Source organism: Danio rerio, chromosome 1 (assembly GCF_049306965.1).
Source record: "Danio rerio strain Tuebingen ecotype United States chromosome 1, GRCz12tu, whole genome shotgun sequence".
Lineage (NCBI taxonomy): Eukaryota > Metazoa > Chordata > Actinopteri > Cypriniformes > Danionidae > Danio > Danio rerio.
In genome coordinates, this window is record NC_133176.1 from 36,989,727 (window position 1) to 37,004,695 (window position 14,969).

Sequence of the window (14,969 nt, forward strand, 5' to 3'; positions counted from 1 at the left end):
CATTTAAATAGCCAAAATTACAAGTTTCAGTATTTTAAATGCGATTAATCGTGATTATTTTTTTAAAAAGGTGCGATTAATTAGTTAATTTTTTTTTAATTGATTGACAGCACTAATATATATATATATATATATATATATATATATATATATATATATATATATATATATATATATATATATATATATATATACATACATACATTCATTTACATACTGATTGTACATTTTCAATATCGAGTGATGTTTGTATGTTCAACACTCTTTTGAGCGTCTGACAAACACTGTTGTGAAAGGTGCCCTGTTGACTGACAACAATTTATGACAAACCCACCTGCCCCAATATGTTGCAGTAAGGCATTGTGACAGTGCAGTGTATCCTGGGAGACAGTGTTTTCACCCTCTCTTTTCTTCTTCCACATCTGTCTCATCTTTTGGAATTCATCCTGAAATTTAAAGGATTGGAGCTGCTGTGTCAGGGTTAACAATAATTGGATTTATCTTGTCTCTTTGCTTCAAAGGTGTGCGTGTGTGTTTGTACGCTTGTGTGCATGTGCGTCTGTGTGTGTGTGTGTGTGTGTGTGTGTGTGTGTGTGTGTGTGTGTGTGTGTGTGTGTTAATCAGATGTGATTCATCTTTTAAGAATATTTGTTACACCTCTTGGATTTCAGATCTGTGGATAAAAATGAAAGCAAAAGTGAAAACATACAAAAATTTTCTGCATCAAAAAAATCAAATCAATAAAACTGCTATACTTAGTTGTTGTTTTTCCTATGTGTACATTAGCATCAGGCATGTTTTAAACAATAATGTTTTGATGACATATTTGCAATGTAGACACCAGAATATTATAACTTCTAGAGTGGTCATTCTAACTATTCATGTTAAACAATACGTATTATTTTATTTAAGGCATTCCCCTAAAAATATATATATTTTTTTCAATATAGCCTATAATTGTGTATGAGTTACCTCTTTTATGCTTCACTTGTCCAGCAGTTTTTTTTTTACAGCAATGAAAATGTTCTTTCAAAGACATGACTGAAGGGCGATGTGGTGGCGCTATAGTTGGTGCTGTCGGTTCACAGCAAGAAGGTTGCTGGTTTTAGCCTCGGCTGGGTCAGTTGGCATTTCGCCAAGGTCAGAGGAGAATGGCCAGACTAGTTTGAGCTGATAGAAAAGCAACAGTAACTTAAATAACCACTTGTTACAATCAAGGTATGCAGAAGAGCATCTCTGAATGCACAACATGTCAAACCTTGAGGCAGATGGGCTACAGCAGCAGAAGACCGCACCAGGTGCCACTCCTATCAACTAAGATCTGATAACTGAGGCTACAATTTGCACAGGCTCAACAAAATTTTACAACAGAAGATTGAAAAAGGGTTGCCTGGTCTGATGAGTCTCGATTTCTGCTGCAACATTTGGATAGTAGGGTCAGAATTTGTCATCAACAACATGAAAGCATGGGTCCATCCTGCCTTGTATTATCTCTTCAGGCTGTTGTTCGTGGTGTAATGGTTTGGGGGATATTTTCTTGGCACACTTTGTGCCCATCAGTAACAATTGAGCTTTGTGTCAACATTACGGCCTACCTGATTGTTGCTGCTGACCATGTCCATCCCTTCATGACCACGGTGCACCCATCTTCTCATGGCTACTTCCAGCAGGATAACGCGTCATGTCATAAAACACGAATCATCTCAGACTGGTTTCTTGAACATGACCAGAGTATATTTCCAGTACCTTCTCTATGCCAGGAAGTATTAAGGCAGTTCTGAAGGCAAAAGTGGGTCCAACCCAGTACTATTAAAGTCTACCTTATATAGTGGCAAGTGAATGTATGTACAGTTGAAGTCAGAATTATTAGCCCCCTGATTTATTAGACCCCCTGTTTATTTTTTTCCCCAATTTCTGTTTAACGTAGAGAAAAAAAAAATTTCAACACATTTCTAAACATAATAGTTTTAATAACTCATTTCTAATAACTGATTTATTTTTTCTTTGCCATGATGACAGTGAATAATATTTGACTAGATATTTTTCAAGACACTTCTATACAGCTTAAAGTGTAATTTAAATAAACTAGGTTAATTAGGTTAATACAATTAAGTATATACATCTATATCTCAACATGACAAAGGAGGCTGAGAAAAACATTTTCGATGGAAATTTTAGATGGCACTTAGAGGTTTTTGCATGTGAACTACACACACATCCCTACACACACACACACACACACACACACACACATGCACACACACAATAAAATCTACAGTATATATGGTTGTTTCAGAATGTGAAAATGTATTTCAGACCTTTGGACTTCACTCTCTTTATGTTCCATTATATGTTATTTGCCACCCATACAATAACCCACATCTGTTTGAGCTTTAATGTGTTGCCTCAAAATGACCCAAAATTGCTTCTTTCTTTTTTTTTCGGCTGTTTTACTGTCATCCTCTCTAGCCCATTAAATTCAGCTGAATTTGAGCAAAGCAGCTTTACAGATGATCAGAATACTAAAACAGCAGCACAGGATCGTTTCACACTGTCAGGGCGTTTATATCATTCATTCTTATGAATAAACAAATCTCTTTGGCCATGCTGAATAATAGATAAAGTAAGGTATAGCCTATGAAAATCGTAACAATGCCTAATGACCTTAGCCTCTTCTCAAGGACAATTGTTTGTATTATAAAAGATAATTCCATGTGTGATCTGTTGAATACAAATGTAATTTCCGTGAAACTCGTTCACTTGTTGAGCTGAGGTGTGTTGATATTGATTTATTGTGATCATTATCAGCCCGGCAATATCCTTTTGCTTATTTTCGAGTCAGGTTGAGTCACGGTTCACAGCGTTTTATTATGTATGCGGCACAGGAATTGCTGTAGAAAACCAAGAAATTAAAGGGCTCAGAGAGGAGAGTCTGCTCTACGTGTTTAAAAGAAAAGATGACAAATTATGAATGTCTTGAGGCAAAATGTTGTTATGACTAGACAGGTGAAGACATTTTAAATAGAAAAGCGACCCGCTGTAGAGAAAACGATTTTTCACCACTTGACGAAAAGAGAAGTATGATGGGAAGGTTCATGCAAGAGCAGAAAAAAAAAAAAAAAAAAAAAAAAAAATATATATATATATATATATATATATATATATATATATATATATATATATATATATTTTTTTTTTTTTTTTTTTTTTTTTTTTTACATGTGTAAGATAATGATGTGTTTAAATATGTTTTGTTTACTGAAACGGAGCGCTGGCTGTGCACCGCTTCAACACTGAATGCGTGTACATTTTCTGAAGTGCATTTTTGGAGCTGTTTGTGTTCAGAGAAAGAGAGAGATAAGACATCTTTTCTGAAAATCAAATATACTCTTGACAACTGAAGTATGCTTACTTTTAAGCACTTGATTTACATTCACACTGATTGTTTTCCTTTTTCTTCCTCTCTTTCACCACCTGACAGCTTTTCGGATTGTCAGAAAAAAAAGAATAAAAATGCTTGTATATAAAATATTAAAGGAATAGTTCACTCAAAAATGAAAACAACTGCTCTTTCTTGTGAATCAAAAAGCACAAAAGAAGATATTCTGAAGAATGTTGAATACCGGTAGTCATTGACATCCATAGCGGAAAGAAGAATATGGAAGTCAATGGTTGCCTTTTTCCAACATTCAACATCAAAAGCTTACAGTTTGTCATTTCTGCCTAAATGGATCAATTTATTTGACATCATCTTATACTTCAGTTTCTCAATACATCTTCTGACCAATCAAATGCCCTCTAGTATCTGACATGTACCACCCTCTTCAAGATGCTTTTCGTTTCTTTTATTTTGATGTGCTTTATGCCAACCCCTCTCACTGTCAGAGCTGTGATAAAAATGTAAAACTATTGGCATTTGTTTTTTAATAGGGGAGGGGCTACTAGATGTTCCGCTTTGTCTTCATGTTTCAGTTGAGATTACATCAAAAATAATAAAAACTGCACATTTCAAAGCACTTCACCAAACCATTAAGGGTGGGTTATATGTTACAAATATTAAAGATATCTCATATTTTTATTATTCATATTATTTCATATTCAGTGCGCTGAGTACAGACATAAACACTAGATGATGGTGAATGTACGTATATCTAAAAATATCTGTCACTCGTAAGTGGAATGTGTCTCCGCTGGTCATCTTGTTGATACACCATTAGCAGGTTTTGTTGTAATGGTGTTAATAAACTTAGCAGTGCCTGCAGCACAATCACATCTTTGTAATGTTGTTGTTCTTAGCAGTTGTTACATGTGCAGGGAGCTGCCTTGGTTAAATGATCCAGTAATGTCAACGTGTCCAATACATTGGTTTTTTTAAATCCACACTGCCATGGACATTTTTTCCACTCTGTAATCTGCTATCCAAAATGTTTGTTTTAGGGCACCCACAATGCTGGTCATAGTGACAAAAGATCTAAACTATATTAAATGTTGCCATATAAATTTGGCCAATAGCTTTAAAAAAGGACTTGCTAGATATAAACTTTTAATTCTGTGTTTTTCATAATAACAATCTTTATTCAGACTTTTGTTGTGTTTTATGAAAACGGGTATGAAAAATAGAAGTGTAAATTGAAATAAGAAATATACAGAGGTTGGACAATAAAACTGAAATGCCTGCTCTTAGACCACAGTGGGTTGGTAATATATTAGTATGGCATAGGGACTTCTTTTGCAGCCCATACAGCATCACTTCATCTTGAGAATGACAGATACAAGTCCTGCACAGTGGCCTGAGGGATTTTGAGCTTTTTTTTCTTGCAGAATAGTGGCCAGGTTAATACGTGATGCTGGTGGAGGAAAACTTTTCCTGACTCACTCTTCCAAAACACCCCACAGTGGCTAAATAATATTTAAACCTGAATCCTATAATAATAATAATAATAATATTAATAATAATAATAATAATAATAATAGTACATTTTATTTGTAATCTGCTTTTCTTAAACTCAAAGCGCTACAGAACAATAGAACAACAACAAAAATACAAAATAACAAAAAATAGTTTAAAAAAAATTATAGAAATCCTTAAAGATTAAATGCAATACTAAAAAGATGAGTCTTAAGCAATGTCTTAAATGTCCTGATGGTAGTAGGTAAAGCATTCCCTGTTTTAGGCACATGGTAGGAGAATGCTTACCTTCCATAGTGTTAAGTCTCCAATGAGGCTAGAACAAAATAAACAGCATAAACAGTGAGAAGAAAAAGAAACGTTTACCAAATCACAGATATAACCAGGAGCCAAACCATGAACTGCTTTGCATGTTAAAATCAGGGTTTTAAAATCAATGCATGACTTGACCGGCAGCGAGTGTACCTGTTTAAGTACAGGGATATATGAGAGCATAAAGATGTGTGTGTCAGCAGACATGCAGCTCAGTTTTTAATGTGCTGTAATGTCCTGAGAGAACTACAGTAGCTGGTAGACCCCCAAAAAGTTAATTACAAAAATCGAGATATGATAAATTATTGGGCAAGCCTCTTAGCATCAGGTGATGAAAGAAAGGGTCGTATATGCGCGTGATGTTCCATGGGTGAAAGAAAGCAGTTTTTGTTAAATGTTTAAAATAGGATTTTAAGCTAAGTTGAGCATCAAGAAGTACGCCAAGATTGCGCACCTGCGAAGAAGGTGACAATAGAGAGCCATCAACTGAAAGCGTAAAATTGCTACACCTATTAACATTAGAAGGGGTGTCAATCAATAGAATCTCAGTTTTGGGACTTTTTAATGTAAGATATTTTTGCTGCATCCAGGCTTTAATTTCCACCAAACAGGTGTTAAGTGTCAACATTGAAGCAAATAAATTAGGAGTGGTACTAATATAGATGTGTGTGTCGTGAGTGCAGCAGTTATAACCAATGCTTAGTTTTTTGCTAAATGTGTCCAATAAATAAATAAATACTAAATAAGAGTGGGCTAAGTACTGACCCCTGGGGGACACCATGGCACAGAGGGATCCTACCCCTAAACTCAGAGAAAACTAATAACGAATTATGAATGTGAATAGGCCACGTTAAGCACTACCATAACCAGTACACACAGACAGGCACAGGTAACTAAAGTAAAGCAATCTTACTCACTTATAGCCATGCTTGACAAATCAACCACTGTGTGTATGAGAAAAAACCTTTACTGTATATACCATTTAAATGTTGCACCTACCCCTGTAAAATGACTCTGAGCCTCTTTATACCACAGCCTTTGCTCCATTTCTCCTTAAGCACACAGTTCCATATGGCCCAATCCCAACAGCTTTAAGCTTTTCTCATACTCTTTGTGCTGTATCGATTCCTCTTACTAGAGAGAAACCTTCTGCTCCTGTAGTTTAATCCACATTCCAGCAGACGAAAGAGATCTAAAATAGAGAAAAACAGTGCTCAACCCCAATTGCCTGGCCTCAAAGAGAGCCGTTTGAAGTGTAGAATTTGGCACCGCAGTTAGAGAAGATCGGCTGTCCTGTGTAATTGATCCGTCTGGAGGTCATAGTCCAACTGACCGTCTGCATATCAATCTCACCAACTGTGTAGCCACACTTTTAGATCTTCAGATATGGATGCGAGCCAATACATTTGCAATTAGAAGGATAGTAGGAATAATTAACCATGGCAGTTGGAGAGCACCATGGGTGTAAACCTGAGGCTGCAAAGCCACATGTGGAAATACAAGGTTTAAATAATTGTGTAAATGTGTAATAATTTTAAGCTGAATTAAATGTTTTTTTTTTGTTTTTTGTTTTTTTGCAATTGCTTATAAAACTAAATAACAATCAGACCAGAAAAAAGGCGTGCTAAAAACAGAACCAGTTACATTTCATTTTCAATTTTGCTCTCTGATTCTCGCAAAACGCTTGTTTTCATCTCTTTTTACACTTGAACAACTAAACGAATGCTTGGGTTTATTTAACCAAATATATTCTAGGTGCTGTAAAGGATACCCCATGAACTTGAAAATAGTCAATCTTTCGCCGGACGTTGCCAACAAAAACATAACTGTTTCCAATAGCAAAAACTTCTAAAATAATGCTAGGTGGACAAAGATTGTATTTTTAGGATAATGTCTTAATAAAATGTGACAACAGACAGTATATTGTATAATTATTAAAAACGTTTTCTCAACACAGCTGTCAAATACTCTTAAGAGTACTTAAAATTCTTGAAAAAAATGAGAAAGAAATGTAAAAAATCTCTCAGACATGACAACAGCACACAACTACAGTAATACAACTCCACCTGGCTCCATCATTCATTTGCATTGCCTTTGAAATGTGTTTTTATCATTGCCTAGTACTATACTGTAATTGTGTACTAATGGAACTGCTGCTGTGTTGTAATGTAATTAGAGAGTTTATGCAGAGGTAAAGAGGTGTCTGTGTTTTTATAATTAATTACACAGGTTATACACTTTACAATATCGTTCAGTTTGTTTGCATGCATAAGGCTTCATGAACTAACAATCAACAATACTTATGTCATGGTTTGGGGTGGAGGAAAGAAGTTTCTTAAGGACTTTATTAAAAATATTTTAATATAAAAGGCAAAAAAAAAAAAAGTTAAACAACTCGTGAGGGATAAACACATCATTATGAAAAACTGACTTGACTTGACATAACAGACACAAGAAAGACGACACAGAAACATTGAAGACTGACCAGCAGAGGACAGACACACTTGGAGAAAAAACAGGGAAAGCAAACCAATAAACTGACAAGAGGGCAGGTGACCATAATGATAAATATTAGGATAACACAGATGGGACAAGTAAATAGATGGCAGAGCACATGTACTGTACAACGACACAACTCAAGCCATGTGCTCACGTAAAACAGGACTGGAACAAACAGCCAATGTGAGAACTCATTAACCGCATGTTTAACATAACAACAGCACATGGCCAACTGTAAACACAGATCCTGTGCAACAAACAACGGCAACACAGACAGAATACAAGACACGAGTAAACGATAAATAAAAACATCTACCATGGACTCATACATGCAATGAGCATGTTCCAATCTCTGCGCCAACCCAAACCAACTACACAGAGGCGCTGACAATAGAACAGCATGCAGCAGACGATACAACACACACCAATACAGTGTGCAAGATGGTGCTCACACAAAGGCAGACAGAAAATATGTGTGCTTGACTCAAGAAAACTTGCTAGACTAGACAGGACTAGTGTCTGGACTCTGCCACCAAAAAAAGAATCAACAACACTGAAGTGGCAGTATCCTGACAACTTATTATGAAACTAAGTTCATGCTTATTCTTACTTGTACATTTAAATTACATGGCAAGGCAGTTATTAGTTACTTCAACTCATGAAAAGGAAGATAAAGTTTTTTTCAACAGAATTTTCTAAAAGTTTTAGTAAATTCTGAAAAAAGAAAAAAAAACACTTATAAATGTCATGTACTTCTTCGCAGGTACGTCAAATGAAAGACTTATACCTGCTTATACAATTAGGAGAAACTATGAATTTGAGGCCAGATTTACTAAATAGGACAGATTAGAAACAGAATCAGAAAAGCTTTTTTTTTTGCCAGGTATGTTTACACATAAAATGAATTTGTTTTTGTGTCAGAATTATCCACACTGTATGGAATTAAAAAAAAGAAGTAAATATAGAATAAAAATATGTAAATTGACAAATGTATGCTCAAGTATATCGTCACCTTGGAATTATAAGGTTATATTTGCATTCTGAATGATTTTGAGATATTGAGCTTTAAAGTTTTTGCATTCCATAGCAAACAGTATGTGTGTAACACTTGTTTTTTTAATAAAAAGTCTTAAATTATAAACAACTTATAAAAAAAAATATGCCATAACGTAAATAAGTTGCCATTTAATAAAAATATGTCAATAACTCAATTTTGACAAAAATATCAGATAGAACCTTATAATTCTTAGGTGACTATATTACTTTATACAATATTGTAAGTGTAGCTATATTATATGCAAATTGAAATATAACAAAATTAAATTAAATTAGCACAAAAAGGCATTACAGTGTAATAAAAACCCTAAAGAAAGTTTTCGAAGTGACCTAATGACAATGCATGTATTAAAGTAATAGTTCACCCATGAAATTAAATAGTTTTATAATGTGTACTCCCTCTACTTGTTTCAAAACTGTTTAACTTTCTTTTTCCTGTTGAACACAAAAGAAGATATTTTGAAGAATGTCGGAAATCAGCAGCCAATGACGTCCATAGTATGGGCAATAAGGTGCAAGATGTGATTGAAGTGATTTGTTGCTATTTTCAGACTAGCTAAACTGTAATTTTCACATTATGCACCATGTTGTTTAAATAGCAGATCCATTTGCTGCATTTTGTAGACTTATTGGTGTGCCTGTCTAAAAAGGAGGTGTGTTAGGTGCATTGTTGGTGCGTTGGTATTTTTAAGCAACTGAAATAATCTGGGCCACTGACCTTCTAAAGGCCACTATAAAGTACAGCACAGAGCGTGTTAGTTATGTGTCTATGCAGGTCCAAATCCCCTTACACATTGATTAATAAACACAGAGTGTACAACAATACACAAATATCTTTACCTATGAAAACAATTTAAGTATTAAAATGTTACAAAAAATATTATTTTCTACATAAAAATAAAAATCACTGCCTCCATGCCTCCACACTGGGTTTTTTCTTTTAGTTTATTCATGACACTCTGCATTTGTATAATGTTATTATAATTAGCAGTATTATTTATTATTTGAATATTTAAATTTGTTTTAATAAAAATGAGTTTTAGATTTGTCCACCTGTCAGGTTTTGTAGACATACTAATCATGATATGGGGCATAACAATAGAATGTGTGTTTGGATATGACCACACTTTGCTATTATTGTTCATTTATTCTAACTGAATTTAGACATAGTTTTGAAAAAATCTTTGTGCTTAACAAACGAAATTAAATGGGTAGGCTAATAGATGTTTTCAGTGTAGTGCGTGCAACACAGTTTCCTTATCCTTCAAAGTAAATGAGTAAAGTAAAGAGAAAGTAAAGAAGCCAAATGGAGGACACTCATTCTTTATCCTGGTACAGATGGTCTCTCGCTAATGAAGCGTTCAGTTTTCCACTTACAAAGTCCACCATGTAAATAGTGAATGCGCCATGGCGGGATGCAACTGACTTTTAAAGGGAATGTGAAATGAGACTCTGATTGGTTTAATGTACAATATGCTGAAAACACACCCGTAACTCATTAAGAGAATAAGCACAACCCTGTTAGACCATGCGCCAGGCACAGAGCATATTTATCCATCTTTAAAATATAAAAATTGGATTTGGGATACGACCCTAATGCTTTTCCATCATGCGCTTTGGACTTTGCGCCTAGATCACAGGTGTCTCAGTTCCTGGAGGGCTGCAGTTCTGCACAGTTTAGTTCCAACCCTAAATAAACCTAAACTAACTACTTAAGTCCTTCGGGTTTGTTTAAAACATACAGGTGAGTGTGTTGGAGCAGGGTTGATAGTAAAATGTATATAGGGCTGCAGCCCTCCGAGAGTTTAACACTCCTGGCCTAGGTTTAACACCCCTGGCTTAGATCGTTAAAACAGAGCCGTTTATTTTGTTTGTTTTATGGATGTCAATGTCTGTTGGTTTCCAGCATTCTTCAAAATATCTTATTTTGTGTTTGTGTGAAAGAAACTCCTACAAGTTTAGAATCATGTCAGAAATTAAAATTTCTTGGTTACACAATAGTTCATAAACATGTGAAGAGTTCAACGATTCTCACGATTCTGTGTGTAGATTCAGTAATTTCACATTTATGGTAATGAGTAGGTTCTTTAAAGTGAAATAACCGAACATAAACATTGCAGGCTGAGAAACAATGCTCATTTTAGAAGAACATTTCAGACAGTACTTAAAGGCTTTTGCATTGCAACTATATATATAAAATATTTAATATAAGTTGCTTTTAATCTGCTAACAAAACAGGCACAAAATGGGTTAAGACATTCGTTTTTGGGCCTGTTAATAATGCACCAAGCACTACACTACTACAAACCTTTGTACTATTATTTAGCCTTCAGTTTATTTACCAAAGAAACTTCCAAGACAGTGCTCATGTAAGTGGCAATTACTTGAGCTTACAGCTACCAATACATGTCAAGTACTAGGGTTAGACTTCAAGTGCCGAGAATACCACTACAGCACAGATGCAAGAACGCCACAACAACTGCAAACACGCTGTAGGAGGAATGTTGCAATTACTGTCACGTACAAGGACAAGTGAAGTCAATCAGCAGAAATGACAAATAAGCGTTTATATTCCAGGAATTGGCAACATCTTTCCTGCCCTTTTCTGCTAGTGTATATCCACCTCTGATCAAATATTCTTAGCTTGTGCACAGCTGTGTTGTCTTGATCTCTGATTCCTGTCCATCCACAGACGCCTGCAGAAGGAGCATCCACGGCTATTTACGCCGCAGCTGCCTCTGAGCTGGAGGGGATCGGAGGACTGTATCTGTACAACGGCCGAAAGACTGAGTCCTCAGCACTGTCTTACGACAAACGCCTGCAAACCAAGCTGTGGAAACAAAGCTGTGCTCTTGTGGGACTCAAATGACTTGAGAGAACATTAGTACTGAATTCATCATCTCCATAATATGTCTATGCCTTAAGTTAACAGGTTAGTATCCCTATTTGCCAAACCGTCCAATGGTGTTTAGTTTATTTTAATTAATATTTCAGTGTCAACACAAGCCATCCTTTAAGTTCCCAAGGACTTTACCTCATCAGTGTGTGATCGATGCTAACAAATGCGCTGTATTTATTTATTTTTTTTTCATCCTAAATTCTCTTTTTCTCCACTCTGGAATTCTCTAGACACTTTTTCTCCTGACTGAAGCAGGTAAAACAATGATTTCGATTCATAATCTTCTTGCTCTCCGCCAAGCTTTTCTGGGTGCTTAATGAATCAGGACCATCGCAATGGCTGTTCCACTGATTTTCTGTTGGATTTGATCAACAATGGAAGGATAAAAGGATTATATGGGAAATCTCAAGCGCTCGAAACTGGGCAAATACCAGCCTGTGTCTGATTCTCTTGGTTTCTGTGCTTGGCTTTTTGTGTCCTTCATTGTTAGTGTAGTTGTATATCTTCGGTGGCTCATACACTGGGTTATTCTGCCCATCAGTCAGTGTCATTCTTCCCTCTGCCTACCGCATCTAATTGCCTAAACACAAACTGCAGAAGGGCTAAGGGGGAAAAACATTTGTCTGTCTGAGCCCTTCATTTTTCATTCTTCCACCGTGCAATTTGCAATACTGTGTTTGGAAGATTCCACCGAAGCGACGGCTGCCCTCATGCCAGGTGCCTCACCTTCATCCACTTTTTTTCCTCCCCAAGGGGAATATTTCGTCCAACTGTTCTGTTCGTGACTGTGACGTGCTCAGAATCTGTGATTCCACTGTGTAACAATGTAGTTGTAGTGTATTTTTTAAAAATCTTGCTTCTGAACAGACCTTGAAAGAGAATAGTTTAAAATATGTGCACATATTTTATAAATCCAAACTTGTCGAGTATTATCTTTTAAATATATTGCAGCTTTTTCCTGATTTTGGTTTTTTCAAATATGTATTTATCCGAGGTCAGTGTGCAATAGCTGATTGAGTCTTGAAATATTGAAAAATTTGCAAGTTTTTCAACAGAAGATGTCGCTTTATGAATATCAATATATACAAGTACTGTAAAAAAAAAAAAATGAGTAACAATTCTACCTGCTGGTGTTTGTGATAACTTGGAGGTGTTGTCCTGACTTTGGCTGCTTTGGATAAAGTGCTACTTTGACCTGTTAAATCCTAATTTCAGTGTACTGGTGTCAAACTGTGCCTGTCATCCGTGTGTTTAATGTGGCATCCATCATGCGATGGACCCGATTTCCGTTCCTTCTCTGTGTCATCCAACCAACGGGATATGAAGCTTTGGGGTGAACGAGAGATTAATATATTGACCCCTTTGCATTGCTTTTTGCGAATTAGCTTTTATTATCGCCTAGTTTTGCTCATGGTACTGTAATTACGCACTAATGGAAGTGCTGCTGTATTATAATGTATTTAGCATTATAGGAAGTATAATTAACTTCCGTGCACAGATAACAATGATCCGATAGATTAATTATACGGTCGTGTTGCTGAGAAATAAATGAATAATATTTGGAGCAACCAAAATTGTTGATGATAAATGAACAGAGAAACTGTCTCCGTACAAAATGTGCAAAGAGGATTTTGCGTACTTAGCTCCTCAGCCACATGCACTGTGAATGAGCCCAATGTTTCTGTCATTTGTGTGTGTGAAAGAGAGGAGAAGATGGAAAAAAGAGAGAGCAGCATTATCTTGCCAGGAGACTCTGAAGTGTTTCATCTTCAGCTCTTGTTGAAAACAGAGTGAATGAGTTCCTCTTGTCTAAATAAAAACACTGATCTCCCTGTTGCAGTGGCTGTTTTTTCTGCCTTTTTCTCTGACTAATGCACTGGTAAGAATGAAGTGTAAATGAAAATGAGAGATGTAAAATCCAATTTATTTCATGTGGGTTTTATAAATGGTGCAAGGCTGGTCAATTGCCTTTTCAAGGACACCGTGCAGAAGCCACACGATCCATGTGCTCTATTAACTTGAATTAAAATGGCTACATTTATCCTTCGTTTCAGGCGTTTTACTAAAAAATTATTAATTCTCACTAATACTTCCTAACCAGGTCAGTCATGCACAGTTATACATACATACAGTTTAATTGAAGGTTTTTTAACATATTTATAAACATAATAGTTTTAATAACTTATTTCTAATAACTGATTTATTTTTTCTTTGCCATGATGACAGTAAATAGTATTTTACTAGATATTATTCAACACACTTCTATACAGCTTAATGTGTATTCTTCTGTTCACTTCTAAACAGCTTAAAGTTCTGTAGACTATCGTAAAAATATATAGCTTAAAGGGGCTAATATTTTTGACTTTAAAATTGTTTTTAAAAAATTAAAAACTGCTTTTATTTTAGCCAAAATAAAAGAAATAAGACTTTCTTCTGAAGAAAAAAATGTATCAAATGTCATTTGGGAAATATTTCAATAGGAATAAAGTTTAACAGGGGGCTAATAATTCTGACTTCAACTGCATATGCAACAAAGGACATTGTTGAGTTTTATCTTTTTTACTGATTTCAACTAATAATTTATTCTCTTTTGCTTTTAGTAGATAGCAAATGTACAGGCTGTGTGAGTGTGTGATTGTGTAAGACGTGACCTGAAATCCTCTACAGGAGCGGATGACTCATTTGAGGTTTTTTTTTGTCATGAATGCCTTTGGCAGTTTGTGGGACATCCATCTCAAGCACCCACTCTCAAACACGCAACGAGTCTCGCCTCGCTCGCATATTTAAATATTAAACCATTTGATTCGTTTTTAAGTGATACTCGAACCCCTGCTGAGTAGATTTGGCTCTCTAAATCTAAACTTATTCCTGCAAAATAAAGTTTTCAAGCGTTAATGGTTCAGCAGATTTTTAAAATCATTTTAGGGTGCTTGCCTGGCATTAGGTTGGATTTTAGTAATCAAGATTTTAAGCTAATGATGAAGCCAGAAAACATGTTACTTAAACATTTGGTAATCTTACTGGTTGAACATATTTAATATGCTAACCTTTTGACATGTACAGTGCTCAGCATATATAAGTACACACCTAACAAATTTATCCTTTACATTCATATTTTATTAGGAAGATACTGTGTTTGTGCATATACATTAGATTGGTCAGTACTGAAGCCAAATCTAGAGCTTATCTAACAAAATATCCTACAAGAACAGTCCAAAAACTAGTACACCCAAATGTATATGCTATAGAAAAATATTAAACACAAGTTTAAAAAATATATATATATATATATAT

The 14,969-nt window shown here is 35.3% G+C and overlaps 1 protein-coding gene across 4 annotated transcripts in view; it reads left to right on the forward strand.

Moving 5' to 3' along the window:
• The window catches only part of dhrsx (dehydrogenase/reductase (SDR family) X-linked), a 101,722-nt gene extending 88,211 nt beyond the window's left edge, over nucleotides 1-13,511 (forward strand). For all 4 annotated transcript variants that reach the window (XM_073949174.1, XM_073949177.1, NM_001256719.1 and 1 more), the window contains one exon: nucleotides 11,469-13,511. In XM_073949174.1, coding sequence (XP_073805275.1) covers nucleotides 11,469-11,645 — 177 coding nt within the window. In that variant the 3' untranslated portion in view covers nucleotides 11,646-13,511. The remainder of the gene's footprint in view (nucleotides 1-11,468) is intronic.
• The last annotated feature ends 1,458 nt before the right edge of the window (nucleotides 13,512-14,969 follow it).